The 23,660-nt window shown below is 42.6% G+C and overlaps 1 protein-coding gene and 1 long non-coding RNA gene across 6 annotated transcripts in view; one reads left to right on the top strand and one right to left on the bottom strand.

Annotated features, from left to right (window-relative positions):
* The window catches only part of LOC106577069 (phytanoyl-CoA hydroxylase-interacting protein-like), a 22,003-nt gene extending 7,903 nt beyond the window's left edge, over positions 1-14,100 (bottom strand). The window contains exons 1-2 of one of the 5 annotated variants that reach the window (XM_014154794.3): positions 10,880-11,232; positions 2,512-2,628 (exon numbers count right to left, since the gene is read on the bottom strand). In XM_014154794.3, coding sequence (XP_014010269.1) covers positions 2,512-2,554 — 43 coding nt within the window. In that variant the 5' untranslated portion in view covers positions 2,555-2,628; positions 10,880-11,232. The other 4 variants (XM_045700903.2, XM_014154793.3, XM_014154797.3 and 1 more) reach the window with 4 other exon arrangements.
* On the top strand, positions 11,907-23,660 carry LOC145861733 (uncharacterized). Its single transcript, XR_014381366.1, has 2 exons — positions 11,907-12,855; positions 14,040-23,660. It is a non-coding gene; the product is annotated as an uncharacterized LOC145861733 (long non-coding RNA).

The following is a 23,660-nucleotide window of genomic DNA, read 5'->3' as shown; positions in this document are numbered from 1 at the left end:
AGACGCACAGGCATACAAATTGCCTTATACACCAAAACAAGTGAGTGAATAAGAGCTTTGTAGCATGGCCATGAGAATCCACTACACACTAAAGCACCTACTCAAAGCATGGCAACCATTTGTTTTCTGTGCAAGCTCAGAATACAGGAACTAAATACAGGATCAAGAATGTGGAATTCTTGGGTAATGCATGGGACTCAATTATCACTGGGAAAAGCAGCGGCCCATGGAACGCCTATCTTGGACCATGAGTTTTGAGGCGAGGTGATAATTGAGTAATTCCACAAATTGGTTCATATGGAGTTTTTACAAAACATATAAACCATATAATTCATACTGAGGTTATTGAACCAGGCATGCAAAAATGGGTTTCTGTCAAGGGGCATTTTTCAACACAGGTCTTCTGCTCTGTGCTAAACAAACTTCTAGAACCGCTAGGCTATCTGCAAACACTGAACACTGGTTTGAGAAAATTAAGTGTTGGCCAACAGCAAAGCACTGAGTCAAACCCAACCAGATTTTGGATGGCTGTTTAGCACCATCCCACACAGCCCAAGCCACTGTGCCAGAATGCTGATTTAGCTATTCAGCTGTTTACACTAATCCCACCTCATTAACCTGCAAATAGAGGAATTACACTGATACTGGCATGGTACTACGACTGTGATAACGGTTGTCGGGAGAGCTTTCTTAAAATGAACGCACTAACTGTAAGTCACTCTGAATAAGGGTGTCTGCTAAATGACTAAAATGTCAAATGTAAGCCTGGCTAATGCTGTCAACGTTTGCCCACATAACAGCATTACAAACTGCTTTCGTTAGCCTATGGCCATCTAATCACACAGAATTAGGTCTAGGCCTAGTATGACTAAACTGTGATAATGATGTGCTAAATTACTCAAAATGTGTGGCAAATTATGTCCAACTAAAGGGACACACACAGCTCCATAAAATATTATACCTTCGTTTCTAAAGAAGCTGATACCAGTAGGTAGGTACTTGCTGAGCAATATTGGATTATTGTACATTTACTAAATGGGTACCAACTAGTCAACCATTGAATTACGTAGGCTATTTCCTCCTGACAAATAGGCCTAAATGCATGATCCCTTTGATGTGATCCATCTTCACAGTCTGTGGAGGTTCTTTACTTTGTCTGGCCCTCTCCCCTGAGAAAGAGGGATAAATGGAAGCAGGAGGAGAGGATCAGGTGATGATGGGATTAAAGACCTCCTCTTTGCACAGAGGAGGTCTAACAGACAGACCGTGTTTGACTCAGCAGCAGCACCAGCTCCTTCTGCCTTTCTTTCCAAAGGCCCTCCTGTGGGGCTGCAGTCTGCTCAGCCCTGGACCTAGATTCACTAGACCAAAGCTACTGGTAACTAACCGTTCTATCTGTGACTACACTATACAGTTCAACAAAACATCACTCATTATAAACAGCCTCTAGAAATGTAAACTCAATTCAACCCATGTAGTCCCGCCAGGCCAAGAAGATCATAATCCCAGTCAATGTGAAGGTGAGTCCATTGGTTTAATTCAAATGAAAATGTAGAGCTAGGTATAGGCCTAACGGTATACTTGGAACAATTTGCAGGATATGCCCATCCCCCAACATGGAAAAGTGATGGATTTCGTATGAACATTTGTCCTCCAAGCTATGACAGTTAGCTAGCTAGCTACTCAGAATGCAAGAATAAGCATCTAATTTTCAATCCTATTTTTTACCTGTTTCCACACAAACCAATGAAGCAATGCAGGCCAAGCCAAGTTGGGCAGCTAGCTAGCTATCCGCTCCAGTCCGGATGTAAGGAAGTTAAGTAAGCATAGGAAATAACTACCCAGCAGCATTTACACGTAGCTAGCTAGTGGGCAGGATCCCACCAACGGACTATAAACTTTCATCGTTTTACCTCTATATGTAAAGACGTAACAAGGTCGAGCTTGTTAGCTAGCTAGTCATGTGCCACCAAAGCACGTGCATGGGTAGGTCTACTCAAAGGAGTTATCAAAGTTACAAATGCGCTGTTTAGGTTTGTCAGAAGTGCAGTAATTTACCCCGCAGCTAGCAAGGTTGTGGCATGCAATAAATTGAGCTAACATAATACAAAGCAGATGACTCAAATCAAAGAAGGTAAAGTCCGAGAGCTGGACCTCCAAAGTCAACTGTATGAGACTACTTTTTAAAGACATTGATACACAGTTCCAGCAGACTTTTAGGCTGGGTATCTGTAAAGCACTTTGTGACAACTGCTGATGTAAAAAGGGCTTTATGAAATACATTTTGCTGATTGACTTTGGGGCAGCAAGGGAACAGCTGCTGCGATCTGTGGATGCTGATTTGGGGCGCCTAATCCATAGCTAGCTAGCTAAAGTAGTTAAGAAAATGTACATGTAGGTATATATAACATACGTTTTGTGTAAGTTTGTATTGTGATCAGAAGCATGCTCTGTCTATACATCAGGTAGAGGCATTACTCGTCTAATTTCTATCTTCCCTGTGTCTCTCACTCTCTGTCTGATCAGGGGCAGTATGTTTTTCCTGTCGCCTCATGCCACGAGTCACACTACTTGGCGCTGTTGGATACCCAAGACCGTGCCTCCCTGCTGCTTTGGGTCATCAGCCTCCTGAAGAGAGAGGATAAATCATCATGGTGAGAGCACATATGTCAATAAACAATACACAACTGTAATTTCTCCTCATTAATTTCCTGTCTTTTCCTGTTGCTTAGTATCTGATTTTTTTTTTTTTAAGTGTCAGGTTTGATTGAAAAAGTAAAAACAACAGCAACAATCACATCCATAGAATGAAGGTGGAGCAACAGCTGTGGGTAGTGCTCTTCTTCTAATGGCAGAAAGGGAAAGGGGGATATGTAGTCAGTTGTACAACTGAATGCCTTCAACTGAAATGTGTCTTCCGCATTTAACCCAACCCATCTGAATCAGAGAGGAAGAGAGGCAGGTGCAACCATTCCTTGGTTCTGCTGATCCCACAAAGTTCTACTACTGTGAAGAACACTCTGTGTTCACTATTCATCTGAAAAAGGTTGCTCAATTGAATGTTTGAATTGATGTTCTATATAAAAAATAAGTTAATAAATATTTCTAAATCCCAAAACAACTATTATACGGTGTGGTTATAGGTAAACACACTGTGACTACAACTAAGTAACTAAGTCTTTGACCTCACTACGCTGTTACTTTGGTGAGTAAAAACTCATCCTACCTACCCTTTAATGTTCTAATAAAACATAGTCGAGCATTACCTAATGGATTCAACATTCATTATTTTGTTATCATTTTACTATACTGTATGAATCCTAGAACGCTTGCCTTGCATTGATGGTGCTGTCGGCCTGTTTGGCCCAGGCCTTGTGGTACTGTATCTGCGTCAGCCAGAACTGCTGTAGTTGAGTATTATAGGTGTTCTCCCAAGCTAACCTAGTGTGATGGTGATCCAAGCCTGAGGCCTAAAACTAACTGGCTCCCATAATTAACATCAAGCAATGGTCACAGACAATTTCCGCTTAAGGCCTGTTCCGTTCGACAGGCTTGGAAGTCATTGGAATCAATATGCCTATTAGGTAATGAAGGCTGTGACGTAGCCTCTCAGATGGACGGGTTGCCTCCCACAATGTATTAATGTTCCAGCATACACCCTAGGTCTGGAATTTCCCAAACTAGCCCTGACTGCCAGACTAATGGTGAGCTCACATTGTGAGCATAATGATGTTCAGTGTTAGGTCATTAAAAAGGCATTTACCAATGCAGCATAACTCAGACAGCTCAATAGCTCATCAAACCCAAGAGAAAGGAAGCTGTGGAAAAGAGAATTATGCCTGGTGGGGCGACAAGGAGCCAATGGAAGGACATACTGTATACATTATTTCCATTTCTGAAATGGCATGCAATATATTGGTCCATCATTTCAGAGGATTATAAATGAGTCTTGTCATACTGAAGGCTCTAAGCCAGCCAGCTGTCTGGTCTGTGAAGACACAGCTCACAGTTATGTCACCAGCAGATTGCAAGCTTATTCACACAATCACACAGGTGCAGCAGGGTGTTTATCACTTTGCCACATTTTGAAATAGAAACATTGGCGTGATGCAGGTCTCAATGAAATCCGCATTGCCGTATTTATGCAGTAGCTTTCAGAATACAATCTGTCTGCTCTGTAAATAAGACAGTGATTTGTAAATAAATACATGAACATTGGTATAGCAGGTTGCATTTCATTCATTGAATCAATGGCTCACAATCTCATCATTTACATGGAAGGCCAGGAAGCATGGCTAAGAATCGCAATTTGCTGCAAATGTGTCCTTTACTTTAACCTTGTCAAATGAAACTAATTGAGCACTGCCCTTTAATTTGAGCAATATGGTGAAGTTAAACAAAATCAACAATCAATATCAACCTCCTTAACATATATACATGGCTTGTCTTGTGATTTGGGCGAGGAGTTTTCCTGAGTGTCGACATGACCCATAGGCTATAAATCACAAGAGGTAGGTGGCACCTTAATTGGGGAGGCTGGGCTCGTGGTCATGGCTGGAGCGGAATAGATGGAATGGTATTGTCGTGGAAATTCACCACTAAGGACACAAACTCAATGTAAATGAATCAATCTTTATTATCACGGCCGGAGATGTTCACAAACTCAACCCTAGCTTGATGAAAACTCTGACAAGGGCGTTCCCTCTCAGTCCTTTTATACTGCTACACAAACAAGTCATATAAGCATGGTTTACATTATTCATTATTAATGTTGGTTCCTGCAAGTGACTGACGAGGCTTCATCTCTCAAAGCTGGGACCTTGAAACTGAGATACTCCTTTTGGATCCCAGAACAGTGTTCTGGGCGTACTGAGAATGAGGTCACAGTCACCTGCACGAACCAAGATAGAACGAGAGGAGATGCTGGGTACAATTCAATGCTATCTCTTCAGACAACAACATTTTCCCTCACAGTATCAAATACATCAAACGTGGTTGCCATGTGTTTGAAGCTATTCCATTTGCTCCATTCCAGCCATTATTATGAGCCGTCCTCCCCTCAGCAGCCTGCACTGCTATGAATACAAAGTCGAAGCATTATAGGTGGTTGGAAATCCGGAGGTGCTGTCTAGACAGACCATTTCTTTTTGGTTCATTCTCACGCTAAAAGACTCCAACACAACACTATAAACACCAAATACGATTCAGTGCAAGACGTTCAAAATACACTGGCAAGATAGCACAGGCTGAGAGTGAAAGCGATAACATTCTACTACAAGCGAAACACAAAGCTCTGTTCATATGGCTCCATACAGATACTGTGTGTAACGCATTATTACTCCAATCAAATCACAGGATAATTGAGCAACAAAGAAAACAATAAAATAGAAACAAAAACAGAAAACAATGAGTAAGAATGCGGAGTGAATGACTAAATAAATGTAAAAAATATCATAAAAGAAGTTCAGCTCTAAATCTACCCAGCTGTTCTAGCAAATTCATTAAATCCAAAAGGACTCTTAGGGGAGGATGAAGAGGTGAGTCTTTGTGTTTCATTTGCATAGAATTAGCATATTTAACCAGAGTGAGAGGAAATTATGTTAAATCCCTCAACAGAATACTTTGCCATAATAATCTTTCTTTTATGGAACTGTTTACATAGCATTGTTGATATACGTAATTTATCATTTTTATCAAGAAGACCCTTTTACCTAAATAACCATTTCGATTCCAACATAATTTTGTCCCCCCAACTAGGTTACACAATCTGTTCATAGCAAAGGGTTAAATCCCCAGAGAGCTGGAAGTGCAGTGTCTGGTCTGGATGAGGTGGAGAGCAGCAGCAGTGTAATAAGCCCCGTTTACACCTAGTGCTAACATGCTTTCTTTGTCCTGATCTTGTGCACATTGTGATTGTGCCCACATTTTGATACAGGTGTAGATGATTAAAATACACATTGTGTACCTCCGGAGGTAGTCAGGGACCCATTTGTATCTGGATATCAATCAAGTGTAAACAGATCTGGAGGGTCAAACCATTTAAATTATCATTATACCGGCATCTAAAATCATTGACAGGTAGCACCATTGACTTATGGCATCAATAAAATGACATAAAATAAATACATATTACATTAATATTATTCTGAAAGAATATCAGTCAAATAATTTGCATACAGGACAGCACCAGGAAATCTGGCCACAGTGTGGACACAGTGGACGGATAAGAGACACATTTTAACATTGACTAACTTTGATCGGATTGAGCAGATCACGAAACCCACATTTTAGTGCAATGTGTAAACAAGGCTACTGCCAGACACCGTCATGGGGCAACTGTCCACACAAAATATGTGCTCTCATGCCTGCTTACTCAGATGAGTTGTCAGAGTGTCAGGACAATAAATCATAACAAATCTTTAATATGATTTGTAAACACTACTGGTATGCTATCAAGAGTATGACTCCATTTCCCCTTTCAGTTCCTGGATTTCTCTCTTAAAGGTTTCTCCATGGTTTCCACTGGCTTTTAGGGGATTTGAATCTAAGCCTCTTGTTTAGTGTTGTTAGTATATTTAGAAAAATAAATGGCATCAGTCCTGAGATAATGTTTGGTAATATTGGGCTCTTGGGGAGGGGGCTTATGGCTACTGTTCATTTAGTTGGTGCTGCTGAAAGACAGATGGTAGGCTCACAGCTGGAATGGGGGATGGCGGTTGGGAGGTCTCTTAGAGAACAGACTTGGTTAAATTAATGTCACCCATCCATCATGGTAACTTACTGAATTGGTGACCACTGGACATACATTTATATTGAGATTAGACCTGGTTGGCACACATTTATTTGATTTGGTAGACAAGTGGGCCTGAATTTCTTATACAGCATTCAAAATGGATGTTTGGCTTTTTAACAAAGAATAACGGCTCCTTCAGATGGTGATGTCAGTTCCAGTTATTTTATTTCTCTATGCAGTTCTCAGAGCTCCTCTTGAGACAGAGGGGAAAGGCTCAGTCACGTGTGCCTTCTCACATACACTACATTACCAAAAGTATGTGGACACCTGCTCGTTGAACATCTCATTCCAAAATCATGGAGTTGCCCCCCCTTTGCTGCTATAACAGCCTCCACTCCTCTGGGAAGGCTTTCCACTAGATGTTGGAACATTGCTGTGGGGACTTACTTCCATTCAGCCACAAGAGCATTAGTGAGGTCGGGCACTGATGTTGGGTGATTAGGCCTGGCTCGCAGTCTGCGTTCCAATTCATCCCAAAGGTGTTTGATGGGGTTGATGTCAGGGCTCTGTGCAGACCAGTCACGTTCTTCCACAACGATCTCGACAAACCATTTCTGTATTGACCTCGCTTTGTGCACAGGGCATTGTCATGCTGAAACCCGAAAGGGCCTTCCCCAAACTGTTGCCACAAAGTTGAAAGCACAGAATCATCTAGAATGTCATTGTATGCTGTAGCGTTAAGATTTCCCTTCACTGGAACTAAGGGGCCTAGCCCGAACCATGAAAAACAGCCCCAGACCATTATTCCTCCTCCACCAAACTTTACCGTTGGTACTATGCATTTGGGGCAGGTAGCGTTCTCCTGGCATTTGCCAAACCCATATTCGTAAGTTGGACTGCCAGATGGTGAAGCGTGGTTCATCACTCCAGAGAACATGTTTCCACTGCTCCAGAGTCCAATGGCAGTGAGTTTTTCACCACTCCAGCCGACGCTTGGCATTGCGCATGATGATCTTAGGCTTGTGTGCGGCTACTCGGCCATGGAAACCCATTTTATGAAGCTCCCAACGAACAGTTCTTGACGTGACGTTGCCTCCAGAGGAAGTTTGGAACTCGTGAGTGTTGCAACCGAGGACAGAAGATTTTATCACGCTACACGCTTCAGCACTCTGCGGGCCCATTCTGTGAGCTTGTGTGGCCTAACACTTCGCGGCTGAGCTGTTGTTGCTCTTAGACGTTTCCACTTCACTATAACATCACTTACAGTTGCCAGGGGCAGCTCTAGCAGGGAAGAAATTTGATTAACTGACTTGTTGGAAAGGTGGCATCCTATGATGGTACTACGTTGAAGGTCACTGAGCTCTTCAGTAAGGCCATTCTACTGCCAATGTTTGTCTGTGGAGATTGTATGGCTGTGTACTCGATCTTATTCACCTGTCAGCAACGGGTGTGGCTGAAATAGCCGAATCCACTAACTTGAGGTGGTGTCCACACACACACACACACACACACACACACACACACACACACACACACACACACACACACACACACACACACACACACACACACACACACATATACATATATATATATATATATATATATATACACACACAAATCTATCTCTGCTGCTATCCACCACCACTTTATACACATCACAACGCTAACATATGGGATAGGCCTCTGACGAAGCCATTTGCTAGTCTGGGTTGACTTAGGAAACCTCACGTTTGTGTTGACGATTAAATATTGATCATATGCTAGATAATTTGACAGGTTTGCGGCACTAAAATAAATATGAAATTAAATGTTTTATAAATACATTGGGGAACATTTCCAAGAGAACTGAATATATTGTATTTGTAGACAGCAAACAGTTCGTAAAAGCTTGGGCACAGTCCCTACATTTGAACAAGCCTAAGGAAATGGCACGAAAACACAACTTTGAAGATTTAAAATGATACTAACCCATCAAAACAACTTGCTGCAAGCTTTAGTCTGTCAAAGCAGAATAAACTACATGTGATGTTGAGGTATAAGACCTCAAAGCTGTCTGTGGTGTTAATGAGAATGCTTTTTCAGGAGATCATCCTGTCCTACACCTGATTTATTCTAAAACCATGGTTTAAACTGCTTTCATGTTTATATGGTCTGTCTAGTAGCTATGGTTTTATTGTTATCATGGCATCGGCCCTATCATCAGTGACCCTGGATCAGAGATATTGAAATCTACATAGGAGTGTTGAAAAACACAAACCGATGATGATGATGTAGGCTACATCAAGCATCATCAAAGCCAGTGAAGAATTAGCCTGTCTTGGGAAAAGAGCTTCATACTAAAATGACATTGTTGTGTAAAGGATGCAGACGCCTGGTTATAACCCTGTCATTTCCCCTCAGGATCTATAAAGTAATGACAGAGATTGCTGTGCTGTTGTACTATAAACAATGGGCAGCTCAAGGACACTTAGCCACTATTTACCCAGTATTGCCTGACAAATAGGAGAGTGCTTGTTTGCTGCAGAGGGGCCAATACAAGTACAAAGCACAGAGCTGGCACCAACAACTACATCCCTCAGAAAGTCCAGCGTATACCATTACTACAATTAAATCAGGCCAGAGTTGTATAAGAGGATATCAACTGCATCGCACTAAGCAGCAGATGAGAAAATGAACCAATCCAAAGGATGCTGGCAGGGTCTAACTGCCCTGCTTGTGTGGTCTTGTGAAGACCACCATTGACTACATAGGCCCTAGACAACACCCCCTATGTACAAATCAAAAGCTCAGTTTAAGATGCTCACTACCAACATCTTTCTAAAAACACATCTTTAGTATTTCTGTGACTAGGCCATACCTTATAGTTTGTCGATTATTGTCTTGTAATGCAATGAATGCATTGAGTATGTGTCATCGAGCATATTATGGAACAAATGGATTTGTCCATGTTCTATCTCACTCTGTTGTAAAATGATCTAAGGAATTAGAGTGAAGGGTGTGGATGCTCCATCTCTGTCTGCACACTCCTTTCTATGGGTGCAGCCATCTTTGAGCCCAGTCTTCCAGTGATCATGACTTGCTATTTTTTCCATTCAAATCAGCCATCGTAGGATATAGGCCTACACTTAAGAGAAAAGTAGCCCAGGCTAGGCCTAGCAACAGCTGGCCTCCATCTGCATGAATTTCTCAAAATGATCTCAATGTTGCAAAAATAAAAATCCATCCTGGTAAATATAGGCCTAGTAGGCTAACTTAGGTCCTAGACTACATCATGCATTTCACATCCAGTATTGAAATGTTCACATAAAATGGTCACATTAAGCTACAATTAATAGGCCTGGTATCGAAATGTGAACTTCAACAAAGCCGTTTAAGGATCAGACCATAATGTTTGAGCCATTGTAAAGCAATTCCTCTGTAGCATACCTAAATAGTTGTCTTCTCAACCAGCTGAATCATCAAATCATGTAGCTTTTCTTAGTCAGAGCCTGTTAAATAATGCATATTCAAAGCTATCCTTATATTGGGCTTGTGGATGTGGTTTCTGAAATGAAAACAGCTCTAACTGTAGGCTACTTCAATATAGACTATATATTTGTAATTTCAAGCTTTGTTCAGAGCTGCACCAGGCAAGAATAATATCCTTATCTTAGTCTCTATCCATTGGAACCTGTGTAAAAGCGCTTTGCCGACTGCTGTCCACGTCCATGGTTCTGAAATGGTGAAACCCCACCGTTGCGCCAAATTGCTTTCGTAGCAATTTTCTGATATGACCATTTCGTTTCGTTGTGAAAACGTAAATGCATAGGCTCCATAGATAGGGTAGGTTATGTGAAGAAAAATCTATGCATTGACGCCCTCGGCTATGCCGCTGATGCAGCAGCGCACCGGTCTCCATCCAATCCAGATAAACTGTAAACATGCCCATATTGTTACATTTTCATCATAAAATAAGGGCCAAACAGAAGCTTTATGCACTTTTTGGACACCTATTCAGACATTGTGGCACTACTATAGAGGGCTATCATCTTTCATTATCTGATGTCAGGGAATCTTCTAATGCACACAGAATGATATTTGTGGAAAGGGATGGGGGTGATCATTGGAATTACAACGCCTAAACTACATTTATTTTGCGCTTACCCTCTCGCTCGCATAACTGTATCGCATCCAAGCTGAGGTTCTTGATCATGCCCTCACACGGACTCATCGGGCTAGTTAGGTTGTGTCCCAAGTTTGGAACCTCCATTTCTCCTGGAATCGGTGGGATTTCGCTGATTTTTGCCGCAGGACTTGCCTTCCTTCACATTCGGTAAAGAAAGCGAGAGAGAGAGTGACCGGTTCCCAGCCTCTTTGCTCTCTCGCAGCTTCACTCTTCGGGGGAGGGGGGGGCTAAAGGCGCGTCAGCAAATCGTCACGAGCGCCAGCACACTGCCGATTTGACGCTGCAACGTGATAGGAATAAATACTACGAAGATGAGCCAATCCTTTTAATGTTTGGCTATATAATTTTTTCCAATTAATAGGTCCCACGCGCGCGCTATTTTCAATGAAAGCCACAAGTGTTTCTCCTATTCAGCCGCAGGACAGTGGAACATGAATACCGGATTAGGGGCGAGTGAGCAATTTCTAAGGGCTTTTATGTAACCAGATTACACCTTCCACCCCTACGGTTTAAAACGCAATTTAAATCTCTATAGACATTCTTTATTTTGCGTTCCGTTTCTGCTAACGTCAGCCAAACGAGGTGGTCCATATATATCCTTATTTGGAGCTCTCTCCGCGACTCGCGCTCTCCACAGGAGCGCAGGTGCAAGTGGCCCATGCGTTAATGAAGCGGTAACGACCCCTCACCTATCATGACAAGAAGAATAATGTATTTTAAACAACCTTGGCCCATCTCTGCCACAATCCTTTAGCCACGGGCCCTTTCTTGAGTCTAACGTGACACAGGCGGGATTTACTGTCAAACAGATGGCGTCATTCTACATTTATGAAGACTACAAATTATAAATGTATTGATCCATGTAATTGCCTTGCGATTATTAATAATGACCTAACAGTGGTCACTCCCTGTGTGTGTGTGTGTGTGTGTGTGTGTGTGTGTGTGTGTGTGTGTGTGTGTGTGTGTGTGTGTGTGTGTGTGTGTGTGTGTGTGTGGGTGGGGGGGGGCAGTATCTCTCCCCAGTCCCCACACCCAGTCCATCAGTGGGCCACAGTGACAGCAACGCCCACTGAGCTGGCTATAATGACACGGTCGCTCCAGGTCACAATGTCAAGTGCTGCTACTGATGCTGCTTTCAAGACAACTGGGAACTCGGAAAAATAGGAGGTCAAATTATGATCATTATTTTCAGGTCGGAAAGTCGGAGCTCATGAAATGGCGCGTTCAAAACAATTCGGAACTCGAACTTGGAATTCCGAGTTGGGTGTCCGTTCAAAACGATTTTTCACAGTCCGAGTTAGTTTTTTTCGAGTTCCACGGTGTCTTGAACGCACTGAAGTCTGAACGCGGAGATTTCCGAGTTTGGAGTTGCCAGTTGTTCTGAACACGGCATGTAGTAGCCTACAAAACATGAGGGTCAAGGACAGTGCTGAAGCAAAACAAAATATGCTATTGGCAATATTATTAAAATGTAACAATATGTTAATAGTTAATTCCAATACAAAAACTGGAGGCCCTATGAATGATGATCGGTAGACATGGATGTTTTCTGTCGAGCAACCTCCATTCTGAAAGTATACTCTGCGCTTCACGCGACATTAGAGCGCGGTGACACTTTGCATTTCACGGTTGGCTTCAGCGTCATGGGGTATTTGGACAAAGATGTGTGGTATCTTTTCAGCAGGCACGGTCTGCTCTGTCTTCGTCTGCGCCGATACTGATAGGACTACTGAGTCATTCTGCTGAGAAGGCATAGGCAGTAACTGCAGCGTATATGTAATTTATACACTTGGAAATAGGGAAGCCCTAAACCCCCCTACGGATACACGCAGGCATGCACACAAGGATGCGCGTGTGCTTGTAAACACACACGATGTGGAAACACTAAACTAAGTCGCATGCCAATTCTTGCAGCAGATTCAGCGTCAACTAAGGATGTGTAGCTGTTCACAATGTAGGTAACCATGTCTATTATCAATGTGTTTCTGAATTTTGGTCCAATACAGGGCATATGAACACTTCTGGAGAGCTTTAAAGGACAAATAGTTTGCCTGCATATTAATGTGCATTCATTTTGAGGAGGATTACTTTGTGGGGTTATGGGCAGGCGAATTAAACATCCATAAGCCCATAATCACCATGGCATTACAAATGCAGCACACTCTGATGAGATTCTAACTGTATACCGCACTCTGATTCAGTAAGGCCAGTTCTCCCTTTTTAGTAGCGAGATTAACTGGCTTAAAACCGACCGGGCGCTAGAATGAATCAGTTGGAGTGCATTTGGTTTCCATAGGCGGGTCCGTTTTTTCACGGGACCTCCTATGTGTCGCGCGCTTGCGCTTTCACAATTGTTTAAATGGGTGTATTGGTAAAGACCTTAAGCAGCTCGTGAGTTTGAAGTTTGGGGAAGCTTACAAGTTATCCTACCATTTTATACCGATCTGCGTGCTATTTATGATTATTTTTATATGCACATTTTCGTGGAACAGTTTCATTTCAATAATAACTTTGTTTCTCAAAATCATTGTCACATTGTATAATTTTACTTCTGATTTTATGATTAACAGTCTAAAATGTCAAATTAAACTATGGCAAGGACACTATCCTCTGCCATATGGACACATTGCTACGCTGTGATCCATTAGCGGCTAAAGAAATTAGAGCATAGAACTCATGAATAGCCTATAGGCCAATGCAGCAGAAGGCCTATAACTTCCATCATTAACTAAGTCAAATATACTGAACAAAAATATAAATGCAACATGTAAAGAGTTGGTCCCATGTTTCATCAGCTGAAAAAAAGATCCCAGAAATGTTGCATACTCACAAAAAGATTAGTTCTCAAAAATGTTGTGTACAAATTTGTTTACATACCTGTTAGTGAGCATTTCTGCTTTGCCAAGATAATCCATCCACCTGACAAGTGTAGCATATCAAGAAGCCGATCATTACACAGGTTTACCTTGTGCTGGGGACAATAAAAGGCCACTCTGAAATGTGCAGTTTTGTCACACAATCATTGCCACAGATGTCTCAAGTTTTGAGGGAGAGCGCAATTGGCATGCTGACTGAAAGGAATGTCCACCAGAGCTGTTGGCAGAGAATGTAATGTTCATTTCTCAAACATCATTTTAGAGAATTTGGCAGTATGTCCAACTGACCTCACAACCGCAGACCACGTGGAAACACGCCAGCCCAGGACCTCCACATCCGGCTTCTTCACTTGCGGGAATGTTCGAGACCAGCCACCCGGACAGCTGATGAAACTGAGGAGTTAAAAACTAATTCTGATTGACTGGGCCAGGCTCCCTAGTGGTGGGCCTGGCTCCCAAGTGGGTGGGCCTATGGCATTTTCAATTGACTGATTTCCCAATATTAAGTGTAACTAAAATCATTGAAATTGTTGCGTTTTGCGTTTTATATTTTTGTTTCTAGGCCTAAAGCTGAGAAAAAAATAACTGAAAATTCTGCTTCTTTCTATCTGTCTTGACTTGAGCTGTTGCTAGTGAAGTTCAACATTGTATCAAATTATCACAGAAAGCTGTTTTTATGACGTTTCCACTGGATATAAGGGATCATCAGATCATGATATTTTGCTCTTTCACACAGAGGCTTGGTGATTATTCACAGCCGGGAGTGTTGGAAACATTTTTAAAATACTGAGGAATTATCATTCGCAATAGATGTAAAAAAAAAAAATGGTGGTGTAGCCTACTTGGTGAGTTAAGACAATCAGAAATAAGACATTGACAAATGGGCACTTTCCTACATCTGCATGCATTCTGGAGAGAGACGCACCACATCTTCGCCACACACCCTTCCCCTTCTTGATGCAGCCTTTGATATTATGCTCAAGACACATATTTTAGACACTTTTCACTAACAGCCACAACTCAATCAGCTAGACCAGTGGTTCCCAAACCTTTTATAGTCCCGTACCCCTTCAAAAATTCAACCTCCAGCTACGTACCCCCTCTAGCACCAGGGTCAGCGCACTCTCATGTGTTTTTTGTTGTTGTTGCATATCATTGTAAGCCTGCCACACACACACACTATACGATACATTTATTAAACATAAGAATGAGTGAGTTTTTGTCATAACCCGGCTCGTGGGAAGTGACAAAGAGCTCTTATAGGACCACAAATAATAATATAATAATAATAATCAATAATTTTGCTCTTTATTTAACCATCTTACAAAAAAGAATGTATTTGTTCATCAAAAATGGTGAATAACTCACCACAGGTTAATGAGAAGGATTTGCTTGAAAGGATACATGTAACTGCAATGTTGGGTTTTATTGGAGAGTGTCTCAGTCTTAAATAAGTTTCCACAGACAGTCTGTGCCTGTATTTAGTGTTCATGCTAGTGAGGGCCGAGAATCCACTCTCACATAGGTATGTGGTTGCAAAGGGCATCTCTGTCTTAACAGCGCGATTTTCCAAAGCAGGATATTCTGAGCGCAGCCAAATCCAGAAATCTGGCAGTGGCTTCTGATTAAATTCAATTTTCACAGAACCGCTTGTTGCAATTTCGATGAGGCTCTCTTGTTCAGATATCGGTAAGTGGACTGGAGGCAGGACATGAAAGGGATAACAATCCAGTTGTTTGTGTCATCCGTTTTGGGAAAGTACCTGCATAATTGCGCACCCAACTCACAGGTGCTTCCCTATATCACATTTGACATTGTCCATAAGCTTGAGTTCATTTACACACAAAAAATCATACAATGTTGGAAAGACCTGTGTGTTCTTGTTAACGTGCTTCTACACCTGCATTGCTTGCTGTTTGGGGTTTTAGGCTGGGTTTCTGTACAGCACTTTGTAACATCAGCTCATGTAAGAAGGACTTTATAATTACATTTGATGGATTTGATTGATTAACGCAGACAGAGAAGAGCTCCAACTTCTTAATCATAGCCTCAATTTTGTCCCGCACATTGAATATAGTTACAGAGTCCCTGTAACCCTAGATTCAGAGAGTCCCTGTAATCCTAAATTCAGAAAGTCTCTGTAACCCTAGATTCAGATCATTCAGGCGAGAAAAAACATCACCCAGACAGGCCAGTCTTGTGAGAACCTCGTCATTATGCAAGCGGTCAGACGAGTGAAAATTATGGTCAGTAAAGAAAACTTTAAGCTCCTCTCTCGATTTAAAACAACGTGCCAATACTTTGCCCCTTGATAACCAGCGCACTTCTGTATGTTGTAAAAGCATTACATGGGCACTGCCCGTATCATTGCATAGTGCAGAAAATACACAAGAGTTCAGGGGTCTTGCTTTAACAAAGTTAACCATTTTCACTGTAGTGTCCAAAATGTCTTTCAAGCAGTCAGGCATTCCTTTGGCAGCAAGAGCCTCTCGGTGGATGCAGCTGTGTACACGTTACCAATCCACTATGTCTCCCTGTCATGGCTTTTGCACCATCAGTACAGATACCAACATGAGCAGCAGCTATGTTTGGCTACATACGGACCGTTAGTGGAATTCCCGCTAGAGAGTAATGGTTAATGTGATTGGATGTTAATTATTTGACTAGGCTACCTGTAATTTGACATTGTGTTGTTATTTCACTGAACACTAGATGGTTTCATTTTATTTCTGACAGTGAAACGAGGCTACTCAGGCGAGAAAAAAACCTCACCCAAATGTATAGCCCCGTTGGAAAATATCAATGGACTGTTTTATAAATGTGAAGAATATTATTAGTATTTATTTTATTTTTATTTTGCGTACCCCTGACGGCATTACGCATACCCCAGTCTGGGAATACCTGAGCTAGACCTATTGCCACGTGCACTACCTAAATTGTGGGGTTCCCAAACACACTTGTGATTTGAAACAATCCATAGCATTTTTTTTTTAAAGAAGCTAATGATCCTCGTTGGCTAAGTCATGCTCCCTGGTGAAGTATTTTTAATGATTTTATTTAGACAGGAGCAATTATATAATTCTGGTGAAACATCAATTTACTTTACAGCAATCCAGCATCCTAACAGTGCACTGTGCACTCGCCAACTTTCCTTTCCAATTCGCAAGTCTGAAATCAGAGATCTGTATACAATGATGAGATGCTCATGTCTCCGCTCTAACAATGGGAGTCTTTGTCCCAAAGGCGGGAAAGCAGGCGACAGGCTTAGGTCTGCATGTTCCCATAGAAACGCATTGGGCTTACACTGGACATATTCTGGCAAGAGTGGGCTCTCTCCTTTCGCCTCTTCCTCTCTGCTGAAACTATATCACCGGAGAAAGCATCCGCACGAGCGAAACAGCGACCCTCTCTCTATATGTAGCCCGTGTCTGATGCTGTCTGGCCAGAAATAGTATGACATGCCATACTCTTTTGGCCCGGACATCAGACACATGGTGTACACATACTGAGACAGAGGAGCACTGTTTCTCTTGCTCGGATGCTTTAACTAAGATTGATGCGTCTTTCTGTTGGTGCGTGTCTCGGTCAAATATATTATTTGGACTGGCAAGGAGGTACGGTAGGTTGGGCCAAGCCCCCTAATGCCGGCCCTGGCCAAAAATATATCTCATTAAAATTGAAGGTGAATGTGTTTTATTGCTCTCTCTACAGCTATTTGTATGAGAAAAGTTGCTTGGACAATATTACTCTCAAACCAAGCTATTAATCCAAATATAACCAATACATACAGTGTGCGTTATGACGTGTGTAAACTGGCACATCAAATCAACTGGAGTCCTACTACACTAGCCTCTTGAGTGTAGTCTAGACATGTCACGTCCTGACCAGTAAGGGGTCATTTTGTTATTATAGTATGGTCAGGACGTGGCAGGGGTGTGTTTGATTTATGTGTCTTGGGTTTTTGGGTAATGTTCTATGTTGTCTATTTCTATGTTTGAATGTCTATTTAGTCTATTTCTATGTTCAGGTTTGGTTTGGCCTTCAATTGGAAGCAGCTGTTCTTCGTTGCTTCTAATTGGAGGCCATATTTAAGTAGGGGGTTTAGTCACTATTTTTGTGGGTAGTTGTTCCATGTATAGTCAGTACCTTACAGGACTGTTTTTCGTCTTTGTTTCGGTTTCCTTCTAATAAAAGAAGAGGACTATTCATATACCCGCTGCGTTTTGGTCCACTTTTTACGACGCATATGACAAGACAAGTAGTTTCTATGTGTTTGTCCACAGTGTTAGTTTATATCAGGCCAGTGTTTGTGAGACAATTGGTAATGACCCCATGTTGTTTAATTGCAGTGCTTTAATTAACAGAGAAAACAGATTAAGACAGCATCTGTTTCGGATTTGTCTGTTTACATAACAATTCCATGTAATTAACTAACAGTTAAGTCATCTACAGCCAAACAGCCATTATAGCCTCTACTAGCTAAACTAACTAACAGGATTCTCTCGCTCTCTCACTCATCTGCTTCTAGAGAGGAGGGAGATGAGGATGAGTGATTCTGCAGCCCTCCCACCCCTGCTCCTTCCTCCCTGCAGCCCCCTTCCCATGCTAACCCCTAGGGGGAGTCACCCTGCGTTAACATCAGAGCCTTATGCAGGAAGGGATTCCGCTGAGCCTTCCACACTGATCTGTGGCCACACCAGTCCATCCATCCCCTCTCCCTCCCCCTTTCTTCTCATTGCAGAGGCTCTTACTAAATGCACGCTTGCGTAACACAGCCCGTGTGTTTGTGTGTCATATCGTCATACTGTATTGTCATATTGCTCACTCTGTGGCACTTAGATCAGAACCCACGTGAGACCATGGTGACAGAGAGAGGAGAGGAACACAAGGGGAAAAAGGAGAGACTCACCAAGCCATAGTGGGGTGGCAGGTAGCCTAGTGGTTAGAGTGCTGGGCCAGTAACAGAAAGGTTGCTAGATTGAATCCCCGAGCTGCCAAGGTAAAGATCTGTTGTTCTGTTAACCCACTGTTCCTAGGCTGTCATTGTAAACAATAATTTGTTCTTAACTGACTTGCCTAGTTTTATTTATTTATTTTTATTTATTTCATCTTTATTTAACCAGGTAGGCAAGTTGAGAACAAGTTCTCATTTACAACTGCGACCTGGCCAAGATAAAGCAAAGCAGTTCGACATATATAACAACACAGTTACACATGGAGTAAAACAAACATACAGTCAATAATACAGTAGAAAAATAAGTCTATATACAATGTGAGCAAATGAGGTGAGATAAGGGAGGTACAGGCAATAAATAGGCCATGGTGGCGAAGTAAATACAATATAGCAATTAAAACACTGGAATGGTAGATTTGACAGTAGAGGAGTGTGCAAAGTAGAAATACTGGGGTGGAAAGGAGCATAATAAATAAATAAATACAGTAGGGGAAGTGGTAGTTGTTTGGGCTATTTATAGATGGGCTATGTACAGGTGCAGTGATCTGTGAGCTGCTCTGACAGCTGGTGCTTAAAGCTAGTGAGGGAGATAAGTGTTGCCAGTTTCAGAGATTTTTGTAGTTCGTTCCAGTCATTGGCAGCAGAGAACTGGAAGGAGAGGTGGCCAAAGGAGGAATTGGCTTTGGGGGTGACAAGTGAGATATACCTGCTGGAACGCGTGCTACAGGTGGGTTAAATAAAGGTTAAATAAAAATAGTAAAATATATTTGCTAGAGATTGAAGGCTATGTGTGTTGGCTTTAGGCAGCCTGACATGGTTGGTTTAAAGAGGGATTGGGGCCTGTGTAGACCAGTGTTGGCATGTGTATCTAAACATGTATGTTTCTATGGACGGCTTTAGTGCCCATCACTTTTTATAGCTACTGTTTACAGGCCTCCTGGGCCATATACAGCATTCCTCACGGAGTTCCCTGAATTCCTATCGGACCTTGTAGTCATAGCAGATAATATTCACATTTTTGGTGACTTTAATATTCACATGGAAAATTCCACAGACCCATTCAAAAAGGCTTTCGACGCCATCATCGACTCAGTGAGTTTTGTCCAACGTCTCCGGACCTACTCACTGCCACAGTCATACTCTGGACCTAGTTTTGTCCTATGGAATAAATGTTGTTGATCTTAATGTTTTTCCTCATAATCCTGGAGTATCGGACCACCATTTTATTACATTTGCAATCGCAACAAATAATCTGCTCAGACCCCAACCAAGGATCATCAAAAGTCGTGCTATAAATTCTCAGACAACCCAAAGATTCCTTGATGCCCTTCCAGACTCCGTCTGCCTACCCAAGGACGTCAGAGGACAATAATCAGTTAACCACCTAACTGAGAAACTCAATTTAACCTTGCGCAATACCCTAGATGCAGTCACACCTCTAAAAACTAAAAACATTTGTCATAAGGAACTAGCTCCCTGGTATACAGAAAATACCCGAGCTCTGAAGCAAGCTTCCAGAAAATTGGAACGGAAATGGCGCCACACCAAACTGGAAGTCTTCCGACTAGCTTGGAAAGACAGTACCCTGCAGTATCGAAGAGCCCTCACTGTTGCTCGATCATCCTATTTTTCCAACTTAATTGAGGAAAATAAGAACAATCAAAAATTTATTTTTGATACGGTCGCAAAGCTAACTAAAAAGCAGCATTCCCCAAGAGAGGATGGCTTTCACTTCAGCAGTAATAAATTCATGAACTTCTTTAAGGAAAAGATCATGATCATTAGAAAGCAAATTATGGACTCCTCTTTAAATCTACGTATTCCTCCAAAGCTCAGTTGTCCTGAGTCTGCACAACTCTGCCAGGACCTAGGATCAAGGGAGACACTCAAGTGTTTTAGTACTATATCTCTTGACACAATGATGAAAATAATCATGGCCTCTAAACCTTCAAGCTGCATACTGGACCCTATTCCAACTAAGCTACTGAAAGAGCTGCTTCCTGTGCTTGGCCCTCTTATGTTGAACATAATAAATGGCTCTCTATCCACCGGATGTGTACCAAACTCACTAAAAGTGGCAGTAATAAAGCCTCTCTTGAAAAAGCCAAACCTTGACCCAGAAAATATAAAAAACTATCGGCCTATATCGAATCTCCCATTTCTCTCAAAAATTGCGCAGCAACTCACTGCCTTCCTGAAGACAAACAATGTATACAAAATGCTTCAGTCTGGTTTTAGACCCCATCATAGCACTGAGACTGCACTTGTGACGGTGGTAAATTACCTTTTAATGGCGTCAGACCGAGGCTCTGCATCTGTCCTCGTGCTCCTAGACCTTAGTGCTGCTTTTGATACCATCGATCACCACATTCTTTTTGAGAGATTGGAAACCAAAATTGGTCTACACGGACAAGATCTGGCCTGGTTTAGATCTTATCTGTCGGAAAGATATCAGTTTGTCTCTGTGAATGGTTTGTCCTCTGACAAATCAACTGTACATTTCGGTGTTCCTCAAGGTTCCGTTTTAGGACCACTATTGTTTTCACTATATATTTTACCTCTTGGGGATGTCATTCGAAAACATAATGTTAACTTTCACTGCTATGCGGATGACACACAGCTGTACATTTCAATGAAACATGGTGAAGCCCCAAAACAGAGATGCTTGTTCTAGGTCCCAATAAACAAAGAGATCTTCTGTTGAATCTGACAATTAATCTTGATGGTTGTACAGCCGTCTCAAATAAAACTGTGAAGGACCTCGGCGTTACTCTGGACCCTGATCTCTCTTTTGACGAACATATCAAGGTTGTTTCAAGGACAGATTTTTTTCCATCTGTGTAACATTGCAAAGATCAGAAATGTTCTGTCCAAAATTGATGCAGAAAAATTAATCCATGCTTTTGTTACTTCTAGGTTAGACTACCGCAATGCTCTAATTTCCAGCTACCTGGCTAAAGCACTAAATAAACTTCAGTTAGTGCTAAATACAGCTGCTAGAATCCTGACTAGAACCCCAAAATTTGATCATATTACTCCAGTGCTAGCCTCCCTACACTGGCTTCCTGTTAAGGCAAGGGCTGATTTCAAAGTTTTACTTCTAACCTACAAAGCATTACATGGGCTTGCTCCTATCTATCTTTCCGATTTGGTCCTGCCGTACATACCTACACGTACGCTACGGTCACAAGACGCAGGCCCCCTAATTGTCCCTAGAATTTCTAAGCAAACAGCTGGAGGTAGGGCTTTCTCCTATAGAGCTCAATTTTTATGGAATGGTCTGCCTACCCATGTGCGAGACGCAGACTCGGTCTCAACATTTAAGTCTTTATTGAAGACTCATCTCTTCAGTAGGTCCTATGATTGAGTGTAGTCTGGCCCAGGAGTGTGAAGGTGAACGGAAAGGCACTGGAGCAACGAACCGCCCTTGCTGTCTCTGCCTGGCCGGTTCCCCTCTCTCCACTGGGATTCTCTGCCTCTAACCCTATTACAGGGGCTGAGTCACTGGCTTACTGGTGCTCTTCCATGCCATCCCTAGGAGGGGTGTGTCACTTGAGTGGGTTGAGTCACTGACGTGGTCTTCCTGTCTGGGTTGGCACCCCCCCTTGTGTTGTGCCGTGGCGGGGATCTTTGTGGGCTATACTCGGCCTTGTCTCAGGATGGTAAGTTGGTGGTTGAAGAATCCCTCTAGTGGTGTGGGGGCTGTGCTTTGGCAAAGTGGGTGGGGTTATATCCTGCCTGTTTGGCCCTGTCCGGGGGTATCATCGGTTGGGGCCACAGTGTCTCCTGACCCCTCCTGTCTCAGCCTCCAGTATTTATGCTGCAGTAGTTTATGTGTCGGGGGGCTTAGGGTCAGTCTGTTATATCTGGAATATTTCTCCTGTCTTATCCGGTGTCCTGTGTGAATCTAAGTATGCTCTCTCTAATTCTCTCTTTCTCTCTCTCGGAGGACCTGAGCCCTAGGACCATGCCTCAGGACTACCTGGCATGATGACTCCTTGCTGTCCCCAGTCCACCTGGCCGTGCTGCTGCTCCAGTTTCAACTGTACTGCCTGCGGCTATGGAACCCTGACCTGTTCACCGGACGTGCTACCTGTCCCAGACCTGCTGTTTTAAACTCTCTAGAGACAGCAGGAGCGGTAGAGATACTCTCAATGATCGGCTATGAAAAGCCAACTGACATTTACTCATGAGGTGCTGACCTGTTGCACCCTCGACAACTACTGTGATTATTATTATTTGACCATGCTGGTCATTTATGAACATTTGAACATCTTGGCCATGTTCTGTTATAATCTCCACCCGGCACAGCCAGAAGAGGACTGGCCACCCCTCACAGCTTGGTTCCTCTCTAGGTTTCGGCCTTTCTAGGGAGTTTTTCCTAGCCACCGTGCTTCTACACCTGCATTGCTTGCTGTTTGGGGTTTTAGGCTGGGTTTCTGTACAGCACTTTGAGATATCAGCTGATCTAAGAAGGGCTATATAAATAAATTTGATTTCATCTTGGTCTCATCTGGACCAGAGAGCTAATCTGGTCCTTTCACACACACTACGGAGACTGGCAGGAGCCCAGCAACAGTACTCTAAGGGTGTAACACTTAACTACCTCCCCTGGGGGTGAACACCGGACATGCAATGGGGTCACAGTCGTCATAGGACGCTGTGTTGTGACAGGGCCTAACGGTTTACCAACACAGTCCGTCCAAAGGGTGGTAATGTGTGCGGGTGTCTTGGTGAGTGAAATGGAGCTTGTCATCGATTTGCAGTGAGCTCGGTCTGTGCTGTTGGATTAATGGCCATGCACAAAGTGAGTTGACAGTGGTCATTCCATCCAAGTTATGAGTGGACATCTAGTAATAAGCAGCTATAAATAAGCAGAGAAAGACAGATGCAAGGAAGATTCCCTGCGAATAAATGCTTTTATCACAA

This window comes from Salmo salar, chromosome 18 (genome assembly GCF_965601325.2).
Source record: "Salmo salar chromosome 18, fSalSal1, whole genome shotgun sequence".
NCBI classification, from domain to species: Eukaryota; Metazoa; Chordata; class Actinopteri; order Salmoniformes; family Salmonidae; genus Salmo; species Salmo salar.
Note: the sequence above shows the minus strand (reverse complement) of the source record. Positions and strands in the feature narration are given on the sequence as shown.